Source organism: Rhyacophila brunnea, unplaced genomic scaffold (assembly GCF_057557595.1).
Source record: "Rhyacophila brunnea isolate RB1 unplaced genomic scaffold, BYU_Rbru_1.0 scaffold_186, whole genome shotgun sequence".
Lineage (NCBI taxonomy): Eukaryota > Metazoa > Arthropoda > Insecta > Trichoptera > Rhyacophilidae > Rhyacophila > Rhyacophila brunnea.
In genome coordinates, this window is record NW_028232844.1 from 139550 (window position 1) to 164889 (window position 25340).

General features: G+C 31.4%; 1 protein-coding gene across 1 annotated transcript; it reads left to right on the forward strand.

The window, feature by feature from the left end:
• The first annotated feature begins 2169 nt into the window (after window positions 1-2169).
• Window positions 2170-2754, forward strand: LOC147073039 (uncharacterized). Its single transcript, XM_085945672.1, has one exon. It carries the CDS (start codon window positions 2170-2172, stop codon window positions 2752-2754), a length of 585 nt encoding a protein of 194 aa, XP_085801798.1.
• The last annotated feature ends 22586 nt before the right edge of the window (window positions 2755-25340 follow it).

Sequence of the window (25340 nt, forward strand, 5' to 3'; positions counted from 1 at the left end):
GACTATAGTATCACCTATTCCATTTGTGTTTCTATTAGAAATCTTTGTCTGCCCACTTCTATCTTTTTATTTTTAATTTCATTTATTTGTGAAGGAATTAAAACTATTTTAGGATCTGAATTTTTTAATACTCCACTATCCTCAATTTTCAATCTATCTTTTTTTTTCTCTCTGGGATTCTGTTCTTTCATTCTGCTATACTTGGAACTATGGATAGTAAAGAATTATTCTGTGCTGTTGTTGAGCTTCTCATCCATTTTTAAAGAGGTTGTGATTGTTGGTGTTTCAATAGGAAGGGGTGATACTTGTATGAGCTATACAAATTATATTGGAATAATAGTAAGTATATTTGGATTGATCATATACAATACATTGAAATATAAGAGATAATTTAAATTGTGGAGCTATAATTAAAATATAAATATATAATCAACGTTTACGATAAATCTACAACATCTGAGTAAGTTTATTTAATAATCCTGAGGCGTAACCACTGCCACAATATCAGTTATGATGGCTCTTTTTATAATTATGCCATTTCAACATATTAGTTCTATACTATTACATTTTTTGCCCTTTATTTTATGAACAATTCTTTGGAAAGCTCAAAAAAATTACGGAAAGCAGAGGAACTAAGAAGACCTTCCAACTATTTCTTAAGATGGTTTGTTTCGCCTGATTTTATTGAATCTGCAAGTATTTTTGAGGAGATTGCTGATTTTGCTATTGATCGAAAAGATAAAGAGAAATATTTATTAGAGGCAGCCAATACATTTGCACTGGAAAATAAGGAATACAATTTGTTTAGAACATCCGAGGTTTATAAAAAACTGTCAGACCTCTTTAACGAGAATGACACCAGCAAGTTTACAGAGTACGCCCTGAAACAAATTTATTATTTAGAAAAAATAAACAAATACTCGATCAGCGGTCAGAAGCTTATCGAATTAGGAGAAATGTATGAAAATGAAGCGGCCATCAAGAATGCAAAGCCAGGGGATGTAGAAAATACATGTGAAACTGAGTCTATTAGTGATATGAATATTGATCACTTCGTAAACTTGTCCTTTTCTTCCAAAGCCTTATTCTGCTATTCTAAGGCAGTTTCAGCATTTATCAAGGTTTCTGGATATAAGAATAACTTGTTAAATGCTAGAAATAAGGTGCTTGCCATTCAGATTCTTAGAAAAGACTTAAAGGGTATATATAGCAGTTTAAAGTCGATGAAATTTGAGTATTCACAGCTATGCTTAGCACTTTTAGCAATTTTATTGAATATTGACGAAGATATTGATGATTTAGAGAAAAAATCAGAGAGTATTTTTGTTAATAAGATAATCAATTCTGAAGGATCGGAGTGTCAGAAGATTATTGAAGAATTTAGAACTGACAATGTCATTAATAGTGTCGCAAATCAAATTATCGATTTGTTTATTGAAAAATATATAGAAGAAGGAGAGAACTGCTGAGTAACAGAAAATTTGGAACTGTTAAATAAAAAATAAATATATCTTTCATCTAACTTTTCACCATTAGTATTTTGCAATGGCTGGTGGAGTTTACTATTTACATAAATCATACATATACCAGTAATGTTAACAGTCACTGCGTCAGTATTAGTTAGTAGAGGAACAAGCAAGACTATTATAATTGTTTAAGAGATAAACAAATTAATGTAATCCAGAGTATAATAGTGTTTTAAAGCATATGAATGATTTTTTGTGTCAATTTTTTAAGCTTTATACTGAAAAAAGTTGATATATTTTGTTTAAAGTCATATGATATGCTCATAATCTATTTTAGAGGCTTTAAATTAGTTTTCATAAAAGTTTTATTTCCAATGAAATTTACTACATTTGATCCAGTTAAAGAAAGAAAATAATTAAAGTATTAACACAATATCAATATAATCATCATTTAAGTTGCAAATTTTTGTATTCTTATACTTGGTCTGGTTAGGATGTTTTTTACGTGTTAGTTTTTAATTGTTTAACTCAAATTCTTTTAAAAGCGTGATCCATTGGAAAAAGCAAAAATACATTTGATTTGACTGGATAACTGATGTTTTACTCACTACACTCAGTTCTACTCTCCATTTTTTCGACTTCTTAATATTTCCCTCTCAATTTTTCCTTTAAAATATTTATATATATTTTTTTATATCCCCAAATGGCTTCTAATAAACGTATTAAAGATCCAAATGCTCCGAAAAGGCCTCCTTCAGCCTTTTTATTATTTGCTAATCATTGCAGAGCTAACAATGAAGATGTAAAATCTGTAAAGGTTACCGAACAACTACAGAAAATCGGTGCCCTCTGGAAGGACGTGAATGCAGATTTAAAACAAAAATTTGAGGATGAGGCAAAGAAGTTAAAGGATTCTTACACAAAAGCGATGGAAGAATATACTAAAACAGACAACTGTAAAGAATTCTTGGAAAAGAAGAAGAATGCTGCAAAGGCAGAAATCTCTGCCAAAAAATCTAAAAAAGAAAAGAGAAAAAGAGCTGTAAGTATTAGTGGATATCAAGTTTTTATGAGAGAGTTCAGATCAAAACTTACAGAAGAAGACAAGGCCGCAATGGTAGATTCAGTCATGAAAGTGGCAGCAGAAAAGTGGAAGGAGTTAACTCCTGAACAGTTGACAAGTTATAAGGAAATTGCTGCAAAAGAGACCAAACTAGCCCGTGAAAAGGAGGGTGGAGATAAAGATGATCACGAGGATGAGTCTGGAGATAGAAGTGATGAAGAGTAATTAAAATTCTTAAGAAAAGTAATGATTGTTTTGAGCATATTTTTTAAAATAAAACTAGTGAAGTTAAGGGATCTTTTGAGAATTTAGAACTAAGATGTTTCTTTTAATTAAGTATGTTTTGTACAGCTATGATCTAATTTTCTGTTGAAGTTAGGTTATATTCATTATTGCATGCCTAATAATACAGACCTCACCAGAAATTCTATGAATTGTCAGACTGGTTTCTTCAACTTTCTTTTAACTACTGAAGCAGTATGTTTTCATCCATTTCATATATAAAAAACACGTCAAATAAAAGCTACTGTTGTATTAACACGTAGATTCCCTTTCAACTTAGCATCTTTATTACAGTAATCAAATACAGAACAAAAATTCGTAAGGATATTTTAATTTTTAAATCAAAATTTGAATCTCTCACAAAAAATACTCTGTACTTCTGTTAAGATATCACATGTTATACTCCAATTCTAACTCAAAATATTTAATTTACTAACAATCATTTGGTACTCTTATAATTTCTCTTGCGCTGTTCTTTCGGTTTTCGTTCTATTACATAGTCATCTTTGCTGATCCCAAATGCTGATGAATGTGTAATTGTCTCCTTAGGGCTATATGGAATGTAGAACTGATCTCTAAAATCTTTTTTTACTTCAACAATCTCATCAACTACCTTTCTTGCATTCATTTTCTTAATTTGATCTGCTAATGTGTCTTTCAGTTTAAACCTTGGATGGATTGGAAACGAGTCTATTTTTTTCTTAAACTCACTTGGAACAACAACTTTTTTCCTAAAAGTTAAACAGCGTTGGTAGCCTCGAACTGCAGTACTTTTCAAATGATCAAATTCTGAAAAATCGTATTTGTCCAGAAAATCTTGAGGAATTGTTCCGATTTCCACATCTGGCAAATGAGTCTCTTTAATATTGAAAAAATGAAATACATCTGAATATGTCACAAACGAGTAATTGTGACCCAATCCTCTAATTCTACCCACACGATGAACAAAGGTTTTTTCATCACATAGATCATAACTTATTGAAACATCTAACTGAGGAATATCAATTCCACGAGCAACAACATCAGTAACCACAAGAAAATTAACACTGCCATATGCAAAATCATTAAAATTAACTTTTCTAGCATCATCATCCATACTCGAATATATTCCTCTGCAATCGTAATTGTATTTCGACATTATAGCCAAAATAAAATCTACACTGTACCTCGTAGCTGTAAAAATTATTGTCTTCTTAGATTTATCCAAAATGCTCAATAGAGCCGCATCTTTACTTTCACTTGGAACGTAGAAAAACGAATGTGAAATGGTTTCTGGAATCTTGTTTTCAATTTGGATTGTTTTTATATCAATCGGATTATCTGGCAATGTTGCGCTGAAATAAATTCTTTGACAAGTAAGATTTTCAGAAAGCTTGTTAAAATGTTCCAAAAGTGATGGCTCTTCAAAAATCCTATCTACTTCATCCACCACCAATAAATCTACTTTTGAGGTATCCAAATCACCCTTTAACGTACAGATCTCTACTCTACCTTCACATTTGACTCTAAAACTCAGTATCTTATAAATTTTTCTAACCTGTTGGACTAGTTCTTTAGTAGGTAGCAGAATAAGTGTATTGGATCCTTCAAATGCTTTCTGGATTGCTGGAATCAAATAACAAAGTGTCTTCCCACTACCTGTTCGAGCAATTCCCATAATCGATCTTCCTTCTAATATCGGTGGAATCGTTCTTCTTTGGATTGGTGTAGGATTTTCAAAGTGAATATTATGAAATAACGAACTGTGGAGATTCATAGACTTAAAAGATCCTCCTTTAATTTTCTTGATTTCAGACATGGCTAAAAAAAATAAAAATTTTGAAATAAAAAATGTAATAAAGTTCATCTATAAATCTTCATTGTATCACTAACTAATTCACTCACAATCTAGTGATTTCATATATGTTGAAAATAAATGGGATATATCAAAGCAATAGACGAAAAATACTTTATTAATTATGGATTTCAAAGACGCCACTGTATGTGCTGTACTATTCCAACTGGTTATCTTATCAAACTGAATAGTAACCTAGATAGTATCGATAGTCCAAAACCTAATCTGGTCATCACTTTATTCTAACAATCCTGTAAAATACAAGTATATAGCTTATCATAAATTCTTTTCGATTATAATGCTTAAAACAGCTTAACTAGTGATATTGAACTATTTGGGACTGGTGCTATAAGGAATCTATCATAAAAAATTTCTGGGAGGCTAAAAGCAATTAATTTAGATATTCTTTATTTTTTATAACTTCAATATTCCTTGATAATCCTCCTCTGTTCCTAAATCTATTTATAATATTCATTTCTTTCGTTAATTTGTGCTTACCTTCCTTCATCTTCTCAACATTTATCTTTAATAAACTCATTATTCTTTTATTCTTATTTTCCAAATAAGACGTAATTAGCTTTGAAAGAATTCCAGAGATCTCATCAACCATCAAATTCTTTTCAATCATTACATTAAACAGATTTAATATGTTGGGAAGAGTATCCTGAGTGTCAAAAACTAATATCTTAACTAAATTAAACACTTCTCCAAAAGGTATTCTGTGTTCATCTAGGTCCCTAACAACCAACAGAATTGATAGAGCTTTTAAGCATCCATTGATCAACTCAGCATCAAAAATGGATTTGGTGTTGCGATCAAGGTAAGACTTTTGATTAGAAATAGATACGTGGTTCTCGCAGTTTAAATTTGATAAAATAATTTTCCAAAAATCACCGTTATCTAAATTCACATTTTCCAGCTCCATCTCAAGATATGATTTGCATTTAGAATTTCCCCTCGTTAAATTTCTGAAAAACTCCATGAAAAACTTCTGAAGAAACTGATTTGTCCCCAAATCATCTATAAGACCTTCTTTATAATAAACCGAGAATAGCAATGTCATTCTATTTTTCTCCGCAGATAAATCAACTCCATTCAGAATATTTTGATCAAATAACATCTCCTTCAAATTAAATGATTTTAACTCTGTAAACTTAACATTGTAAATAGTATTCAATAGCAGATATGCCTTTTTCTGAATTCTACTTTCAGATAGAACTAGCTCAAGTAATCTTAAAACTAATGAAAAATCATAGTTCCACTTTTCAACAAAATAATTCATCAGTCTAAGGCTATTATATAATTCTTCTGAGTTTTCACTCAAATTGAGAATTTTCTGCGACATTTCCACTGACATATCAACATTAGATAATTTGACCAATTTTAATAAGCCCTCATCAAAGTCTATAGTTGCATTTTTATAAAAATGCTCTATAAAACTCATTACTATTCCGCTTTTAGAAATGCATCCCAAAATTCTGAGGCTTGTTTCCTTAGAAATAAAATTTCCTAATATACAATTTTCATTTAAATTCTTCTGATGAGAAGCAATCAAATTTCTCATGGAGGCTGTGATGGTAGCTTGGTAGTCTCCAATCAGACAAATGTAGAGTTCTAAGAGCTTTTGTATATTATTCTCATAATCTGTGCAAAAATTTGTCATACTAGGTAAAATTTGAACAAAATATTTCATATCTTCTTTGAGGATTGAATTAAATAATTCTATAACAACTGACAAATCAATATTGGAAATCCTCTTGAGCACCAAATAGTGTTTGTTGATACAAACTACCTCAATAATTGAAATAAACTGCTCCAATCCAATGTACTTTATAATATCAACCAAAACACTACCACACATATTTGTCTCAAGAAAAAAATCATTCATAATTCTTATGGAATTTATATTGTGTGGAACTAAATATGGGCTTGCTAGAGAAAAAAATTCTGTCAAATTTTCATGATTTCTTAGCTTAGTCTTTTCCTTTCTATCCTTTACAGACAATTTGATGATTTCAACCATTGACTTGACACAGTTTTCAGTAAGTTGGGGAATATATCTTGAAAATACTGGTTTCTTTACAGAAAGTGCTCCCTTATAAATTTCAGATAAAACACCGTACATTCCATCATCATCAACTAAGAGACCATCCAATACAGTGAAATCCTCGATTTGATGAATCTTTATATAGTTGCTAACAATTCTATTAGATGAAAGCCTATTGGATCGAAGATATTCTAGAATATCAATCTTTTCATCAAAATAATCAAAACAGCAAGTCAATAAGACATATGCATTCCTAGGTTCTAGTCTATTCATCAAGTTATACTTTTCCAAAAGAATTTTTTTGATTCCTGATTTTTCTGAATTTTCAATAAGGAAATCGAACAAAATCAAATTCTCAGTACAGTTAGAATTTAAAATTATTCTAAAAAGTAAGGAAGTAAATTTAGCATCATCATAGACCAGCACGCTTTTTGCAAAGGAAATAAATTCACTATCAACTACAATCGATGGTGAATGTATCAAAATTATTTCCAAAATATCCTTCTGGACGTCAAAGTTATCAGACTCCAAGACGGTCTCATAGCAGGCAGATAAGAAAACTTCTGGTGTGCTTTGTCGCCCGTTCTCCCTCAATGTATTTTTAATGGTTGCTATAAGCTCACTATGCTTTTCCAATAGTGAAAATTCGGACATTTGCGGCTAAAAATTTTACAAATTTCAAAAAAATAAAATAAGTATCATCCTTATTAACAGGAAGTTTGTCATCAGTTAAAGCCCAAAAAATTGGTTTCTGTTCATCAGATTGTAATAAATGTGTTGGAGATATTTAGAGCTCTTTATTAAAAAATTGTTGAGAAATAAGGCAGATGCTGAAGTAAGAAATCTAGCTTGACAATGTTAGATGAAAAAAATTACCAGCTGTTGTTTTTAAATTCCAAACAGAAGAGCACCCAGAAAAATTATTGTGCAAATTTAGTGAATAAAGTGCTGTTTATGAAGAATATAGTAGTGTGTGAATTAGTTTAATTAATTGATAATATTTCTTTTCTTGCGATATTCCTCAATTTCTTTAATCTTTCTCTTCCTGATAGTCTCTTCATTGTCGATATCTTTTAAAATTTCTTTAATGTCACCACTAAGGTTATGAGAATTGACCAAATCTTTGGCTTCAAAAATTCTGCCTTCTTTAACAAGTAACTTTGCCTTAATTTCCTCAAGCCCTGGGCACCTATCCATACAAAGTTCTATTATCTTCAGATCATCAACAAATTGGCATACTCGACCCAATAGTGCATTGGTAGCAACAGAGCATTGCTTGATTTTTAACAGATTGGAAGCTGCCATAGTCCAATCTTCATACATTATAAAACAGTTTGCCAAGTTTCGATAAATAGCATCAATAAATGGAAGGTTGTTGGTTATAAGATCATTTTCAAGCTGCTTGAGTAATGCTATTGCTTGTTTCGGATATCCCCTTTTGGCATAGCACACAGCTAAACAGTTAATAGAGTAGAAAGACTCAGGGTTCTTTTTTGTCAACTTGATAACTTTTTCGTAATCATCCTGTTGCAAGTATAGATGAGACAAACAGGCTATTGCAAACAGATTGTACCCTTTTTTAATACATTCTTCAAAAATACTTATCGATTCTTCTGGATTCTCTTCCATCTGAATATATCCTTGGAGTGGCAAAATGGGTGTATTTCTGTCCTTGCAAAGATATGAAAGAACAAATTTAGATTCTGGAAGGGCATTTTCCTTCAATAGATCAGCATCTGATTTTAAAACCCCCAAGTTATACCTCAAAACTTCTACTTGACTAGAATCTTCACAGATGGGGATGGTTTCTTCCAGTATTTCTTCGATTAATTTGGAATTGGGAATATTCCATGTTCCATCCTCATTCTCCAAATTATTTTTTACCATTTTCAAAACAGCCAAGTTATTTCTCGCTGGAATCCTATCAAATGCTGTCGAATCAATAGCTGATTCTAAACTATCCAAAAATTCAGTATTTTTCCTTTCTGCATTCAGGGCTAAGAGAGCCATTTTTCTTATCTCTATGGAACATTTATTAAAATCATAGTCATACTTTCCAGAATTTACACTTAATATTGCATTATAATCGTGAATGGCCATGTAAGCTCCTCCTTCCTCCAATGCCTTGCCGCGAATTCTAGATAGATTAAACTTAGATGGCAAATACTCAGGATCATAGTTCAGAGACATTTCATAAAACTGAACTGCTTGATCATATTCGCCATTCAAATGAAATATTTTACCTATAATATAATCAATTTCGGCAGTATAGATATATGGATGTCTAAGTTTAATTTCTTTCAAAGATTTAATTTCTGATGTTTCAAATTCTAAATTTGTCAAAATTACATCAATACTCTTGGGATTATCATACACTTCAGAAAGTCTAACCCTGTATAAAAAATCTTTATTTGTGACTCGCCCAATCTGATCGCATTTGGATAGATTAATCCACTTTGTTGAATCAATACATCCAATAAGTATTTCATCCATCGTTTCATATACGTATTTCTTATTATTCAAGCCCAAATTACAAATATCAATTCCCTTCTGAAAATTCACTTTTGAGAATTCAAATAGTGCACTTTCATAATCTTGTTTTGTAAGTAGAAAATAATATCCTCTTATTATAGGCATTCTTTTATCGTTACAATCAGAAAGGGTGATTAGGAGATCAGAGGGATCATTTCCATAGGTCAATTCTAGAGCAATCTGATTGATTATAATTCCTGCCTTATCTTCATTGTTAACTGCACGTTCCCTAGCTAAGCCCAATAAAATTTTAGATTCGTTGTAGTGATACTTATAAGACAATGCAATTTCGAGAATCTGGTTCGAATTAAATTCAGAAACAATTATGTTGCTCCTTAATTCCTCAAATGCATCACCAAGTGCCAAACCATATGTCTTTTCGGATAGTTTTTGGATCATCTGGGGCCAGGAAAAATTACTAAAATGAATTCAAGGGAGCCGTTGTTAAACACGAAAAACAAAATATGAAATTATTTTTGCAGCTTATTTTATGTTTTAATTACAGACAGGATTCACAAACATGACATCTGTAACAATATATCCAGTAACAGCTTTTAGCCCCCCCATTCAAATTATTTGTATTTTAATACCCTAATGCTTTCTCAGTTACAGTTAGAAATTAACCATCTTCTATTTCTATACTTCACTTCAGTCGGTGTCATTCAAAGAGATGCTTTTGAAGACACAGTATATAGATCCATGGATGAGTTAGTCGATGAATTTATTAAGGTAAAAAAACGGATTGATGCAATGCTAGAAGATTTGCAAAGTGATCTAATCATAAGAAATTATGCTGATGAAGAACTTACCATACAAGAAGCAAAAGAATATGTTGAAGAAGGAAGGGAATTTTTGAACAAAATTGTTGATTTCAAATAATTAAACCAAAGAAGGAAATTTTCTAAATTTTATTTTTAATGTCGATTTTTAGTGAGTTGTAAAGATTCCTAGACTCTCCTACTATTTGAAAAGCTATTCCTTCCTTATGAAGATATTCCTTTAGAAGTATGTTGGCCGTCATATCAACATAGTCGCATTCTGTAAAATCTAGTACTATACATTCGTCCCTTGATAAAATTATACGTTTCTTTCTAATCATTTCTATCAAATTATGAACATTTATATAATTGACAACTTTTATAATTTGTATTGTTGCTCCCGATTCGATCAACGATCCTTTATTGATATAAACAAAATTCAATGAAAAAGTAAACAGAAGTCCAGTCAAAAGTATATAGACGATTTGGCCTTGAAAGCATACCCCAATGGAAAATGTAATAAAAACAACAAATTTGTCCAAACTGGATAGTTCAACAAATTCGATGGCATATTCGACAAAGAACGAAATTCCTATGAACTGAATGATAAATGTTGGAATGAAGGTGGGCAAGTATGAGCATATATGATGTAAAAAGAAAAAAAGTGGTATGATTAGACAACCTGCAACTAATGAATGTGATCTGGTGCTTCCTCCTGAGATATAAAACAGTAAGGATCCTGAATAATTCAGATTACTTGGAAATAGTAAAGAGAGATTGGAAAAGCCAAAGGCCCTAATTTCCCTATCTATATCTATATTTGCTTCTATCTTGTCTGCATACAATGGAATAGCTATCAAGTTATTCAAAACTGCCAACATTGCTATGGAAATAATATTTGCTAAGTTTGAAAGAATGAATTTTACAGAAATGCTTTTGAGCTCAATAGTGTTCGCCAGTCTTCTAATGCTCAATGCCGTGACATTCTCTGGACTAAAAAGTAGATGATGATACATAAATTCCTCAAAATACAACTTCAATATATTCATCACTGCTGTAATAAGGAATATGTAGCATACAAGATAAATTGGCTCCATATATTTTTTAAGTATACAAATCCCCATAGCAGAAATGATAATCGAGATTGTCATAAATAATAGGCTATACATCTTTTCAGATGGCACATACAATCTGTGATAACCCATTAAAATCATAAGAAGCCCATTACAGAGCATCATAGAATATGTTACGGGTTTTGGAAGCATTTTTATGTATTTACCCGCCTTCATGAAGTACAGAATTCTGGAACATATAAAAACTACAAGAGAAGAAATGACAAAACAGCATATAGGATTTGTAAGATTCAAAGGCTCATAAACTGTATATTCATTCGTTAAATCAGTTCCTGCATTTAGTTTATTCTTGGATGAAAATGTGTAACTGTTAGCCATAATTTTCTCGGCTAGACCTTTTGCCTCCATGCAAGGCATTGATATAAATCCTTCATTAAATCCTGAAAAGAAGTAATAAACTATCTGTGATGCTGCGGTGATAAAGAGATAAAGTGTTCTAGATTTACTTTTGTTCTCTTCACCCAAAAGGGTCGATCCGAATGACTCTACAAAAACAGGCGTTATTACCAAATAAATAATTGGAGCAACCAAGATAGAACACAAACCATGAATTTTCATCTATGGGGGTAAAATTTTTTTACAGATCTGATAAGGGTTAAAAAATCATGCTTCAATTTTCCGAATTTGGTGTATTCACTTAATATTTCACAAAGCTCAAATAATAATCTGCACAAATCACTTGTTACTCAATTACTGAGTTTCAATTTCTATATATTTTGTTAGGCCAGCTCATTACGTTAAATGATTCCTACATTCCAAAAAGATAATAGGGTTTATAAGAAAAAATTGCTAAAGCACCCACTGGAATATAACAAGTAGTATATATTTTCTGTAATAAATCTATCATCTTAACAAATTCTACAATCCATATGCTACAATAAATTATATTAAACTGCTCTTAAGATAGCGACTTGATATAAGACATCATCTCAAAGAAAATCGAATGGCTACCATAGCTTCTTGTTAACTATCATATTTCAATAGGAAGTATCACACAATAGAAATAGATTTTTGAAAAATAATTTTTGAAAAATTTTCCTCCCTTCAAGTATGCTAATGGTTCAGATTGGGAGAGAAGTTCGTCCTAGAGATATTAACTTTAGACATATTAAAGCAGCCGTAACAGGAATAATAGATAATAAATTTGTTGTCATAATAAAGCAAGATAAGGCTAGTGAAGTAGTTCGTGTCGATGATTTTGTTATGACTGAGGTCGTTTACACTGCTGAAGAGCTAAATAATTCAAATAGTATGTTTTACAAGATTGAAGAGCCAGCTAAGAAGTTAAATGGATTTGAGAGATTTAAGACTTCACTAGAAAATTCAGTCAGGGATGAGTTAATAAAGAATTCAGGACTTTAAAAATAAATTTGAAATTACAGGTTTTATCAGGGATAGTTTTTGAAGAAGTTGTATTAATACTCTATTTTAGATTCGCTCCGCTGTAAAATATTCTACAATCTTATCTTCCTTAAAAAATACAAATTATACTTTTGAAATGAATATTTTATGATGTGTACTATTTATTACTATATCCCCTGTTTATAATGGGTCAATTTGAAAACTTTATCTACTTTTGGAAATAGAAAAAGTTCAAGTAATGGAATAGTTATGTTGCCCAGGCTTCAAAATATTATTAAACTACTACTCTCTGAGACTTATCTTTATTTGGTAGCTTGAAAAATCCGAATATAAGTCTTATATTAGCTATCTATCGATAATCTTAAGAATAAAAAAACCCTTTTATCAAATCCATTAACTTGCTGTCGGATTATATTAAATTGAAATAGACAATACTATGTATTATGTGTGGATAATTACAAACTGTTTTTTTGGAATTCATGTATTAGCAGCATAATCAACCAATCAAATATTAGCTTGGAGATCTACCTATTGACCCCCTAAAATTTTTTACAACCTGATCAATTGTTTGAACTTTGGTGTACTATATCAGTTTTATAACGATACAGTTAATATATGTTTCACTTTAAAAAAATTCTATTTGGTAATTATTTGAAAAATGAATTTTACAGATATTTTTGATATATTTAACTAAATCAGACCAATAAAATTTTAAATTACGAATAGAAATGTTTTGATTCTTGTATTGTGTTTAAAACTTATAGGCCTATATTTTCTAATGGAAAGGAAAAAACGTAATGATGTTCCAACACGAGGACGGCCAAGAAAGGGAGAGTTACCAGTGAATGCTAATGCAGCGAGTAATTTAAGTAAGATTAGGCGCATACATGAGCTTTTTGAGAGCAGAATGCAGAGTAAGGATAAGTCTAAACTGGACAACAGTACTGATTCGATTGGACCATCGTCAACTACTAATAATAATCCTATCGGCGGCACTTTTGTTAAGTTGGACAGTAGTTTCGATAAAGTAGAGAAGAATATCGACTTTAATCAGTATACGGATTATCCAAAAATTAGTAGTAATTTTTTATCCAATGAATATTTACCAGACACATACAAGCTACAATGCACACAAAATAATCCCTCAAGCGTCGCTATAACAAGTATTGGTACTCGGCAGCCAAATTTAACAAATCAGCTTCAATTCTCACAAACTAATAACAATTCAAGCAAATTTGATGAGATCAGAGATTTTCAAGGAATTGAGAATTTTGCTGGTTTGAATACTAAAATACTCCAAAGTAATAATTCTGATCAGCAGTGCAATCATACATCACACAACATCACCACTGATACCCATGGATTAAATTTAACTCCATTGAGTGGTTTAGATCGAATCTTGAATACTGAATTTGATAATATTATTTTTCAACACAATATTTTTCCCGATGAAAATTTAATATTTATCGAGCCGAGCTCACAAAATATTGTTTCTGGTTGTTTCAGAGACAAAACACACAATGAGTACAATAAATGTACAATAAACTTCGAAACGATGTTTCAAGAGAATAATGAGTATTTAACGGACCTTATGAAACAGGAAATAAATATGCATGACAGTGCCATTAGTAGTAGTGAGGTAATTGGTAATGGACTCTCCAATGATAGCTCACATATCAATAGAGCAATAAATTTGTCAAATTCGATGAACAGGACCCATGCAGCTGATTCCACATATGAAAATAATTTTAAGACTGCTAACACCATTCAAAAGAAGTTGGATGAGGTAAAAAATGGAAAGGAATTACAAAGAGTAGCTGGTATTGAACAAGATTTCAGATTGAGAAGTAAACTGCAAAATTATGAGAAAGTAAAGAACTCTAAAGATCCAATCTTAGGGATAAGGAACAATAACTTTCAAGAAGAACCAAATAGTTCTAAAGAGATCAAATTTTCAGAGTATTTCAACTTTGGTGATGGGTATGAAGATTCAACGAAGCATATTAATGATCAATTGGAAAAGTTTCATTGTAATAGAAATGATTGCAATTATGGAATAAGCAATTGTTTGGACACTATAAAATCAAATGATAGTTCTAACAGAGTGTGTCTTAGTAATCTTCTTGAACATGATTCTATAGCTGATAATGCATACAATAAAAAATCGGGTAGTTTCAATCCATATGAATTCGCTTCACCCACCAAGCCTTCCAATCAATCACCAAAAGATCGATCAATTGAAGATTGGAATCCTAACGATAACTCAAGAAATTTAGCTCATGAATTAGATAGCTATTATCCGCTGTTAAATTCGAATATCTGTATTAATAGCTCTATTAATTCTTTAAATACAAATTCCTCATCAAACCAATTGATGAAAAATGCTGCCTCAAGTTCTTTGCAGTCGAAATTCTGTAACAGTATTTTGTATAGAAATCCAGAAAAAATAGGGAAGGAGATGAATACACCCTGGCTGAATAGAAAAAGGAGACGTAGTGGCCCTATGGTTTATGGTAATGTGACTGCAAATAAAGAATCTTTTGGAATGGACCACCCTTCTAAATACTCTTCATACGATTATGTTTGCGGAATTGATAAACCTGAATCAATAGTTCATTTTAGAGAAAATAACTTGGCCCTACCTTCTATTTTAAATGGAACTAATTCGTTGGGGAAATCAGATAAAAATGTAATAGACTATTTTAGAAAGGAAGTCCGACAGCTTGATATGAACAATGTAACAGTCTATCAGTTGAAATGCATCATGAAGGAATTCGGGCTTAACTATACAGGGAAAAAGAACGAATTGATCGAAAGAATTAGAGAAATCGAAAAGAAAATTACAATCAGAGAAGAGGGGCTGTCAAATGAGAACAGCGATACTGATAGAATTGTTAAACGTCCACCGATTAGGATTCCACAAAAAAGTTCAGACAAAATAGAAGGAGTTTCACTTCAAAATAATTCTAATGTTTTCTCCATGGACCAATATTTCTTCTGATTAACACTTTGAGTGTATTAAGAATGTGTAATAAATTAATTAAACAATAAGACACCAAGATTCCAATAAATATCAAAACTTGTATTTCTGTAAACAGTTTATGTAGTGATATAATTTGTAGATATGCATATTCATTATTGAGCACACATGTCAATCTTAGATTTCTCGAGAAGTATTGTTTTATGCAACTACTTGTCGTATACTTCTCGATAATCCAATTATTTCAATAGTTTAGCCTATATTCTTTCAAGAATGGTATTTATTTGAATGCTTTACCAATCTTAGACTTGCCAGGAAGCACATTTATGTATTCTTGAACTCCAATTGAGCGAATAAACTTCTCTTCAGAATGATTTTCGGCAATTTTAACAAATTGTCCAATGATGGCTTGGGCAATTTTTTGCTTCTTTTCGGATCCTGGGCACAACCTAACCGCATAGCGGTAATTCTGTAATAAACTCCATGGCCCACTCATAGGCATGGCATGCAGAATATTATCAGAGTCTTCAGGATTAGAAACAAAGTCCAAAATATTTTCTGAATCTTCTAGTTTAAATACAATTCCCAGGCCATACTCTAGTTTGTAAGGATAGAGATAGTTTTTTTTTCCTTTAATCATGAACCCACCTTTTGCAAGAAATTCACCCGAAGGAGCTGTCTTAGACACTTGGTCAGGGGAAACATAGAAAACATCCTTAATAATTCCTTCATCCCAACATTTTGACATACAGAGTGACATGTAGGAGGCTTGCTTAAATGTCTCATCAGAACCTCCCTTGCACACTACTGAACTTGCCCCATGAACATCACAATGAAAATATGTGTCGGTGGGATCCATGTGCTTTTTAACAATAATGTCATTCTCCTGGGCATTCCTTCCACCAATAACTAAATTCCCTTCAGAACTTATAAAAAAATGATATTTTTCAAACCAGTACGGAACTCTGTTCTGAAGTGGTACTGCTACTTTCTTAGGCCCCATCTTTTCTACAATATTTTCAATCGCAGCATATGTCTTCAAGGATTTGTCCATCAGCTTCTTCTTACTTTTATACATCTCTGCAATATTGGCATTCACCGAGAGATTGAGTTTCATTTCTATCAAATTGTCACGCACATTAAACAACCCCTTTTTCGCATTCAAATCGTAATGTACGATTGATTTCGCAATTGGATTGTCGGCTGATTTCTCCAACTTGTAAAAATGATCAAAAGTTTGCCATTTGACCTTATTTTTATAAACTGAATCGAATATCTGCAATATTTCTTCAACAAATTCTTTATTTTCTTCGACAATATCAATATTGCCCTGAATTGACTCAGATTGTAGGCTCAACTCTGAAATATAGTTTTCCTGGGCCTTTCTGATCCTATCTGATTTTGGAGTTTTAGACTTGTTGGATTTTGTGGATGTGGATAACTTAATTCTATTGTGAAAGAAGAACTCAGCCGCTTGATTCATCGATTTAAAGTGCAAGGACGTGACTTTCTTGTTTCTCGATGTAAGTTTTTCAATCATACTTTGTACCTCATCAAAACCTAATAATTTAATAGTATTTGATGGTCCAGAGCTGTCGCATGTGGGGCTCAATGTCAATTCATTAACTCGGTCCAGAACAGATGTGTCAATTGGGTTTTTTCCTTTAGAACTACTTCCCTCTTTATCTACAAATGACTTAGAATTCACAACTGTGGAGTCTGTTATTCTTTCTTCATTCTTTAATTCCATGATTTTCACCTCCGACAAATCTAATAAGCATTCTTTCTTATTCTGTTCATCTGAAAAAGTATCCAAATCAAACAGTTTAAAGCCATTACTATCGGTTTCAAAAGAAAATATTTCATTTGGCTTTCTATTTTTCAATTTTATTTCCCCAAAGTTCCCAACCTCTTCAATTTCTTTTTCCAAGTTTCTAAAAAAACCTTCAATTTCTTCTCTAAAGTTTTCATTTTTTAGGGTATTCATGCAATGATCCAAAACATTACCATTTAAATCATAGTCAACATCTTCAGTTGGCAGCATACGGCCTGCCATTCTTCGCATTGTCTTTTCAATAAACTCTTTCTCAAAGGGCATCATTTGAAATAAATCAGAAGCTCTGAATTCATCAAAGGTGAACCGGAATTCGATCTTATTCCAGATATACTTTGAACCCTTAACTATTTGCAAGTTTTCTACGGGCCTATGAATCTCCAAAATTATGTCATTTTCATCCAGAATCATAATGTTTCCAATACTGAAAAATTCAAAAACAATTTTATATCGTGAAATGTCAATTACAACTACCCTGTCGTACGAGTACTGATATATGTCTAAAATCTTAGCATGGCGGCATTTCTCCCGTAGTTTTTTACAGAAATGATTGATTTCTGTATCATAGCTTGTTGTTAGATGCAATCGGGCTCCTGGTTCAACAAGCAACACATCTTTAGTAGACATTTTGAAGTATACAACCCTTTGAGAAGTGCTGTAGATGTTTTGGATGAATTTATTCATCAACACACCTCTCAGTTCATTTACAATTGCACGAATGTCCAAAATAGTAAATCTCTGTTTCATAAAGAAGGGTACAGAAAACAATCCTGTTTCATTATTCCAGCTCTGAAGAGTATGGATTTGGGGCTACTCCAAAGATATTGGATATGTTTTAAACTATTATTTAGATCAACAAAATAGTCTGGAATTTAATGGATTTTTTATTCATTAAACGCAGATCACTGTTTTGAATGCCATTGATTAAATATCAGACTGGAATACTTTATTCGATAAATACTGACCAACCTTGATATCAAATAATCGATCGCCAATTACTCTACTCAAAGAATGTTGTTTTCCCATCAAAATTAATATTATGTCTCAGATATTTCCACAAATCACCAAATTCAATATCTTCTAAATTATCAACCTTGATACTCTGAACCATTTTAGGAATATTCTGATCAGCCATCTTAATATAGCCTAATAAGTTATTTTTTGGTTTTGGATCCATTTCTTTAAACAATACTTTTGAGATACTTATATTGATTTTAACATCCTTGATCTCTATATCTTTTTGCTGTATTTGCTTTTCGATTTGATAAACTTCGTCGTGCAGCTCATTATCGAACCAAATTTTGTATTGTTCATCCCAAATTGGGCAAACTGTAACAGTAAAATTGCCGTTGCTGTTACATAGTAAAATGTTGGGAGATTTCAGTTTTAGTAAGAATTTTTTCAGCACAGAGTCATCCAATGAAATACTACTTACATTCTTAATCTTCTCATTTTCTGGAATTTCATTAGAAATCAAGTCAGATAGGTCTTTTTTATAAACAATTTGGAATAGCTGTTCTAAATCTTCAAATGGAATTGTCACTTTTATTGCAAACATATTTACGATCAAGACCTCCAAATAGTACTTGGATCTCATCAGCATAATTTGATTTTTACAACTTCTAGATCCAATAAGAAATTGATTGTATCTTTTTTTGATTACATTTTGATCAAAATGCAAAATATACTTTTGAGAAATAATTTTTACAATATCACTACAACACAGTAAAAATTTGCTCAAACTTCCGTGTTTGTGTTTAAGCTTATCACAGCTTTGCCTCTTATAATCAAATGTAATTCCATGTTTTTGACATATCGCATTATTAAATGAATGAATTGGCAAAATGGGAGCTGTATTAAAGGCCTCAATAATTAGCTGTTTTACATTTTGAAATACTTCAACCATATTGTGGGATTCATTTAAATCTGCAAGCCTAGATGGATTTTTTCTGTTAAATGGAGTTTTAAAAATACTTGAGTCCTCTTCTGAAGAAGATGGTTCAATCCTTGACTTCAAACCAGCTACGTAATATGCAGAACAAGTATTGGGCTTGGAAGGCGAAGCTTGGGCTGAACAACTGGAGATACTATATGTTGAATCGTCCTTACTTTCTATCCCATCCTTAATACTTACATGCTTAGAGGAAGATTCTTTTTTGGAATTTCCAATGTCACTCCCCTGTAACTCTTTCACGATGTTTTTTTCTATATGTCCATCAGATACAATAGAGTATTTTGGGTTATCGTCAGGATATACAGTAAATATTTCGTTCAACACATTGACAAACTCCAGAAAATGGCAGGGATAGCCCATCTTTGAAAAAGTAGAAAATAAATCGCCCAAATAATAAGCATTTGTACTGTAGCCTGTATTTTTCAATTCAACTTGTTTGGTATTTTTCAAAAGTAAATCTTTCTTAGTATTTATAATAAATTTGAGTTTCTCAGACATTGAAGGGCAAGAAGATTTCTTAAAAATACCCTAATATCCTCAACAGTACCAATTCATTGTGAAAGTGCATATATTTGTAATCTTTATAATAATTTGTGCTTGGAGTAGATTCTGAATCTTTTGGAATGCCATGAAATCAGCCTCCAACACCCTCAAAATGGATCCGACACCCGATAGACTAGCTGCAGAAGTTTCAATCCTGAAATCGGCAAACAAAAAGCTAGAGACCGAAAATTTACACTTGCGTCGAAGAGTAATTTCCTTGCATAGTGAATTGAAGACTGTAGAAAATGCTTTATCCAAAAAGTCTCAAAGTATTGAGGCAGAAACACAAATTGAGACAAATTTTAGAAGAATTCAGGAACATCTAGGTAACAATGCAATTGATGTTGATAAACAATCTACTAATGGTGTATCAAGTCTTATCTGTAGCTATTTGGATTCTATCACTATTTCTGGTCAGATAATCAATTTGAATTCTGTTGCTAACAAAGGGTCGATCTCGCTGCTACCATCATCTCCGCTGTATGCGTTGGGAACAATCTCTGATTTCAGTAGTAAGAATGACATTGTCGAGGCGGTTTTAAGAATTCCAAAAAGATTAGAAAAAGAACAACATGATGCAAGAGCCAGCAAACAACTTTTGAACAGCATTCTTCTGGATATTTTGGAGAATTTTTGTTTAAACCAACCAATTTTCTTAAGCTATATGGAAATATTATTAAATGGACAGTTAAATGGAAATGACCGAATGAAAGCTATAAAAATACTGAACAGCATTCCAGTGGAATATTTTAATGATTTACATGATCAAAACATTAAGCGAGTGCTAAAATGTGTAGTGGATTTTATTCATGAAGTCGAAGATCAGAGCATTAGTACTATCGAAAGATCGAGCAACTATAAAAATAATTTTCTTTTTACTAATCTGTATGATAAGGCTGCTGGTTATTCTTCATCACTTTTGAGACATCTACTGCGTCAAAAAGTGTTTGATGAAATTGCTAAAGCAGGTGCCCAACAAAAACTGATCAAGGAAGTTGTAAAAAAATATGCCAAAGATTACTTAAGTATTGTAAATATTGAATATTTGAATGAATACCTGTAAACATGCAGTTGCATATTAATAAAGATAGACAAATGGTATGTGCTCATGTGAAATATTCATTAGGGATTATAAAAAAGTGTTATGAATATCAAGTACAACAATTTATTAGATATATTGCCACTTACTCCTAGAGTCCCACGGATCTCATCACCACTTTCATATGATTTGGTTCATATGGAAATAGTAGAATCTTTTCTGACAAACATAATGTTAAATATGCCCGAATACACTATAGTTCCATAAATTTATTAATATACTGTGATCTTTCTCCAATCTATACCCAAATATTTATTTACTTACCCTAATTATGTTCCATGGATTTTCTGATTTCAAACAAAAGTATCTTGATACTCTATCTGCAATATGCAATAAGTACTCAGAAATAAATGATGAATTTGACAATATTATTGAAATCCACGGGAGTGAAGATACGCTTAAAAATAGTTCTTACGAACTCAAATATGAATGGAAAAAAGCTGATGAGTTAAGCACAGACACATTTTTCAATGAAGTGAATAGAGATCCTATGGGAATAGATTCCAAATTCTTTGTCCCAATAGAATCAATTTCATATAAAGACCCTCAGAATTCCAAGGCTGCAAAACAAAATCTTTTTTTACTTGACTTCTGTAACTTTGAGAGAATTTACTTTAAATTAGCAAATGAGGTCACTTTTGAAGATATTTTTAATGATGGTTTACTAGAATAATTATAATGGAATTTCTGAAAACCAATATTTGATGATTCGAAAATATAAGTATCTGCCTTACTTAATCATTCTTAATGCCATATTGCGCAAACTCAGTTTGCCTTAAAAAAGATAATTTGGAGGCTAAGAGAAATAAATCGACAGCTTCATCAGAAGTGTACAGATAGATAACACGTAAAATTGGCCTGGCTATGCCCCAGATATTATTTGAACAGTGATACTCTAATTAAAATAAATAGGCAAAGTGGATGATATGAATCAAATTGAGATGTAAAAAAGCACAACTATACAAACAACAAATCTATTATCGCAGATTATGAATTTGGAAAGATTGTGCAGTAATGAAACTTGTGAGAGCAATTTGCCTAATTATAGAACATTGATTAAGACATTGACCTGGCTGATCAAAGATATCTGATTAAAAAGTATTTTTAATATATAGGTTTGGGATAAATATGTTTGGGATTGTAGCTAGTAGTAGTACTGAAGAGGTTATGGGGATAAATTGCCGTTAATTCAATTATTTAGTCTGTGTTTCATCTTTTCTATACACATTTCAAAATTTTAGTTTAAGTTGTTGTTGGATTTCTATATATTATGATCAATATATCGTTTTGGGAAATATAAAATCTATATTTTACTAAATATTATAAAATCTGTATTTGCTGTAGAATAGTAATTTTATGAAAAGATATTTTTCAGATGTTTGTGTCTGAAATAATTAAATTATTAATGTACAGTTCTTTTACCTAGCATCGATGGGATGTCATTATTCCTCGAGAATTTGATGAAATAAGCTCATAACTAAATGTTGATATGACTTTATATGTGTTATTAAACACAGCTGTGCATATTTTATTTCCTACAATTAGTTATCTATATTAATTTTTGAAATGAATAAAACCTATATTAATAATATAATATTGAGGTCAGAATTTAGTTTTACATAAAAGTGCGTGCTACATAGAGTAAAGGATGTTTATATTTACATTTAAAGAAACATATGATGTTAGTAACTAATTTTTTATCGGATATAGCAAATAAATCAATAAAAGTATTTAATTATACTGATTCAGCACATTTTGTTTTAGCTAGCCAATACTTACTAAATATTTCAATGAAAAAATTTTAATTTGACTTTATAAAGTTGCATTTTTTGACGCAATTAATATTACAAATTTGTATAAGAGCATGTGCTAAAATTATATTTCGAAAGAGTATGAAGATACCAACTTAGCGTGCTCAACATATTTTTTGCTTGTATGAATATTTTTATTACTCATAAAATAAATCATCCGTTGAAAAATTTTATTAGTCATAGAAATGTTTTTAGTAATATTTTTATTACTCATAGAAATTAGTTAGTATTTAATATCATTAGTCATGGTGATTAGTTAGTTATCTTGTGAGTTAGTTACAATAGAAAGTGTGATTTCAGTATTTAATACATTGCAGTAGCAGCCTACACTAAAATATAGAGTATAGTTATCATTACCTAAATTGGAGTTTGTTTCCTCACGATGTCTACCAATTAAATAAATCATGGCTTTATCAGTTTCCCTTCACAATATATGTTCATTGTACCTTCCAAATATTTTTTAATTTACATTTTTAATATATCACCTACTAGATAACTAACTTTTCTCCGGTAAATATTATATTGATGGAATCAATATCTTTTTGATTTCTAAATTTCTTTGCTAGTTAATCCACGCATATCTACTGTGTAGTTTCTTTCAATATTCTAATTTGAAATATATGTTTTTTAATTTGTAACTAATAATTAGCTATATACAATTTGTAATCAATTACGTCAGAGTTTTTATTAGGACTGAATATGCTTCTGTTTATACCTCTTATACAGTTGGCACTTGATTAACTACTTTTATTAAGTTAATTCAAAAAGAGTCTATATTTTTTGATATCATTTATGTTTATTTAATTTCTTTTTTTAAGCCCTCGACATGTGCAACTTAAGTAATAACACCACCGCACTTAAATCCACAAAATCCAATGCAGAACTTGGAGACAATATGCAAGCTCCAATTCAAGTACCCTTGAATTCACGTGTGAACGTCCCATCCGACAATGAGGTTAGGCTGTATCACACCGATCCATATGCGATGCATTCACAAAATAATCATATTAATTTATATCCGGCTCGATGTATGAGTACGTATCCAACGAAATTTTGTCAAATTATGAAGCCAACAATTTCCCATAATTCTGGACATACTCAGAATCAACAGCTCCTTGAGCCATTCAGTAGAAGGCCCCGTTCCAGAAGCGTTATCAGAATGGATTCCTTCTATTCAAACCACTTGCCTGATAAGAATGTTATCGAATTTGGAGCTCCAAACTTCACTGTGAGCACTGAAAAAATCGAAGCCCATGACATCCAGGAGTTTGAAGATGATTCCAACAACAAGAAATCAGGACACTATGGCAAAACAGCTTCTGACATTGCTCTAGACGCTACTTTGAGTGATTCTTACTACAAAAAGAAGGCATGTTCTATTCAGTCCAGGGTTGTAAGCGACTCAATAGGACTTTCAAACAGACCTCCTGAATTGGCCAATGATTTGGAAGTTTTAAGAGGTACAAGGGTCCAGCTTTTATAAGGCAGATGGCAGACCAACGAATGAATTCAAACCTACTTGTCCAACGGGCTATAAAAAATATTGAGTAGATAAATGCTATAGTGAGAAATTTGGCCAAACCTCTGATCTTTCCAAAAAACAATTTGATAATGTGGTAGATAGATCACCGAGTCTCAAAAATCAAAAACATAAATTTATTCCTTATTTGTCATTTAAAAGATTCGAAAAACCATCGAACTATAACTTTAAGAATGTGAGAGAGCATGGAGAGATATTTAGGGTTGGTGAGAATTACTTTAATCGAAATGGTTTCCAGGGTACCAACAAAGTAGGCAAGCAGAGCCCACATCAGAGCATTGGTAGGGCTTATACACGAATAACCAATAAAGTACAGCCTAAATTTTTGGCTGAAAGAGAGGCAGCAGAGATATTGGTTTTTATGAAAAAGTCTTTTAGGGTAAATCCAGCATTTTACTAATCTATTTCAATAAATCATTAAAGAACCTTAATTAAAGATTTAAAGACCCTATTATTTCTATATTTAGTATCTGCGGATTTTACATTATACTTTTTCTTCACTGTAAAGTGATAGCTTCATGACATCTTGCACTTTAAATAAATCAAAGCATTAGACCATTACAAATACAACTCTCTGAAGCTAACATTGATATGATATTTGTGAAGGCTCAAAACTATAAGGAATGATTACAGAATAGTTTGAAAGACATTAATTTAATGCTTCAACTAATTTTTGTCCTGTCTAATTAATTTCAGAATTTCCTCTATGCTTCGGCCCCTATTTCCTGTTATATTCACAGATTGGCTGCTATTCAAATCTTGATCATTTTTATTTATTAATCCCCCATCTTGTGCAGGATTGTATACAGTATTAAATGAATCTTTAATCCTTATTTTTTCAGATTCATTCACTTTACCTTCTTCTACATGACCAGACAAATCCATTAGTGGATATCCGACATTAGTATGCATTTTATTCACCTCCTGTGGATTAACTATATGCATATGGTTATAACTTATAGTATCTTTGCTCTTTCCATCAGCAGGATGATTTTTCATAACCAATTCATCACAATAAATTACATAACTTTGTGTAATAAAAAGATCATCATCCTTTCTAAAGGAGACTGTAGAGTGTATTTTCTGTTTTTGATCATCGAAT

What these genes read in the sequence shown, in the direction of transcription:
- LOC147073039 (XM_085945672.1), top strand. Translation starts at nt 2,170, where the DNA reads ATGGCTTCTAATAAACGTATTAAAGATCCAAATGCTCCGAAAAGGCCT.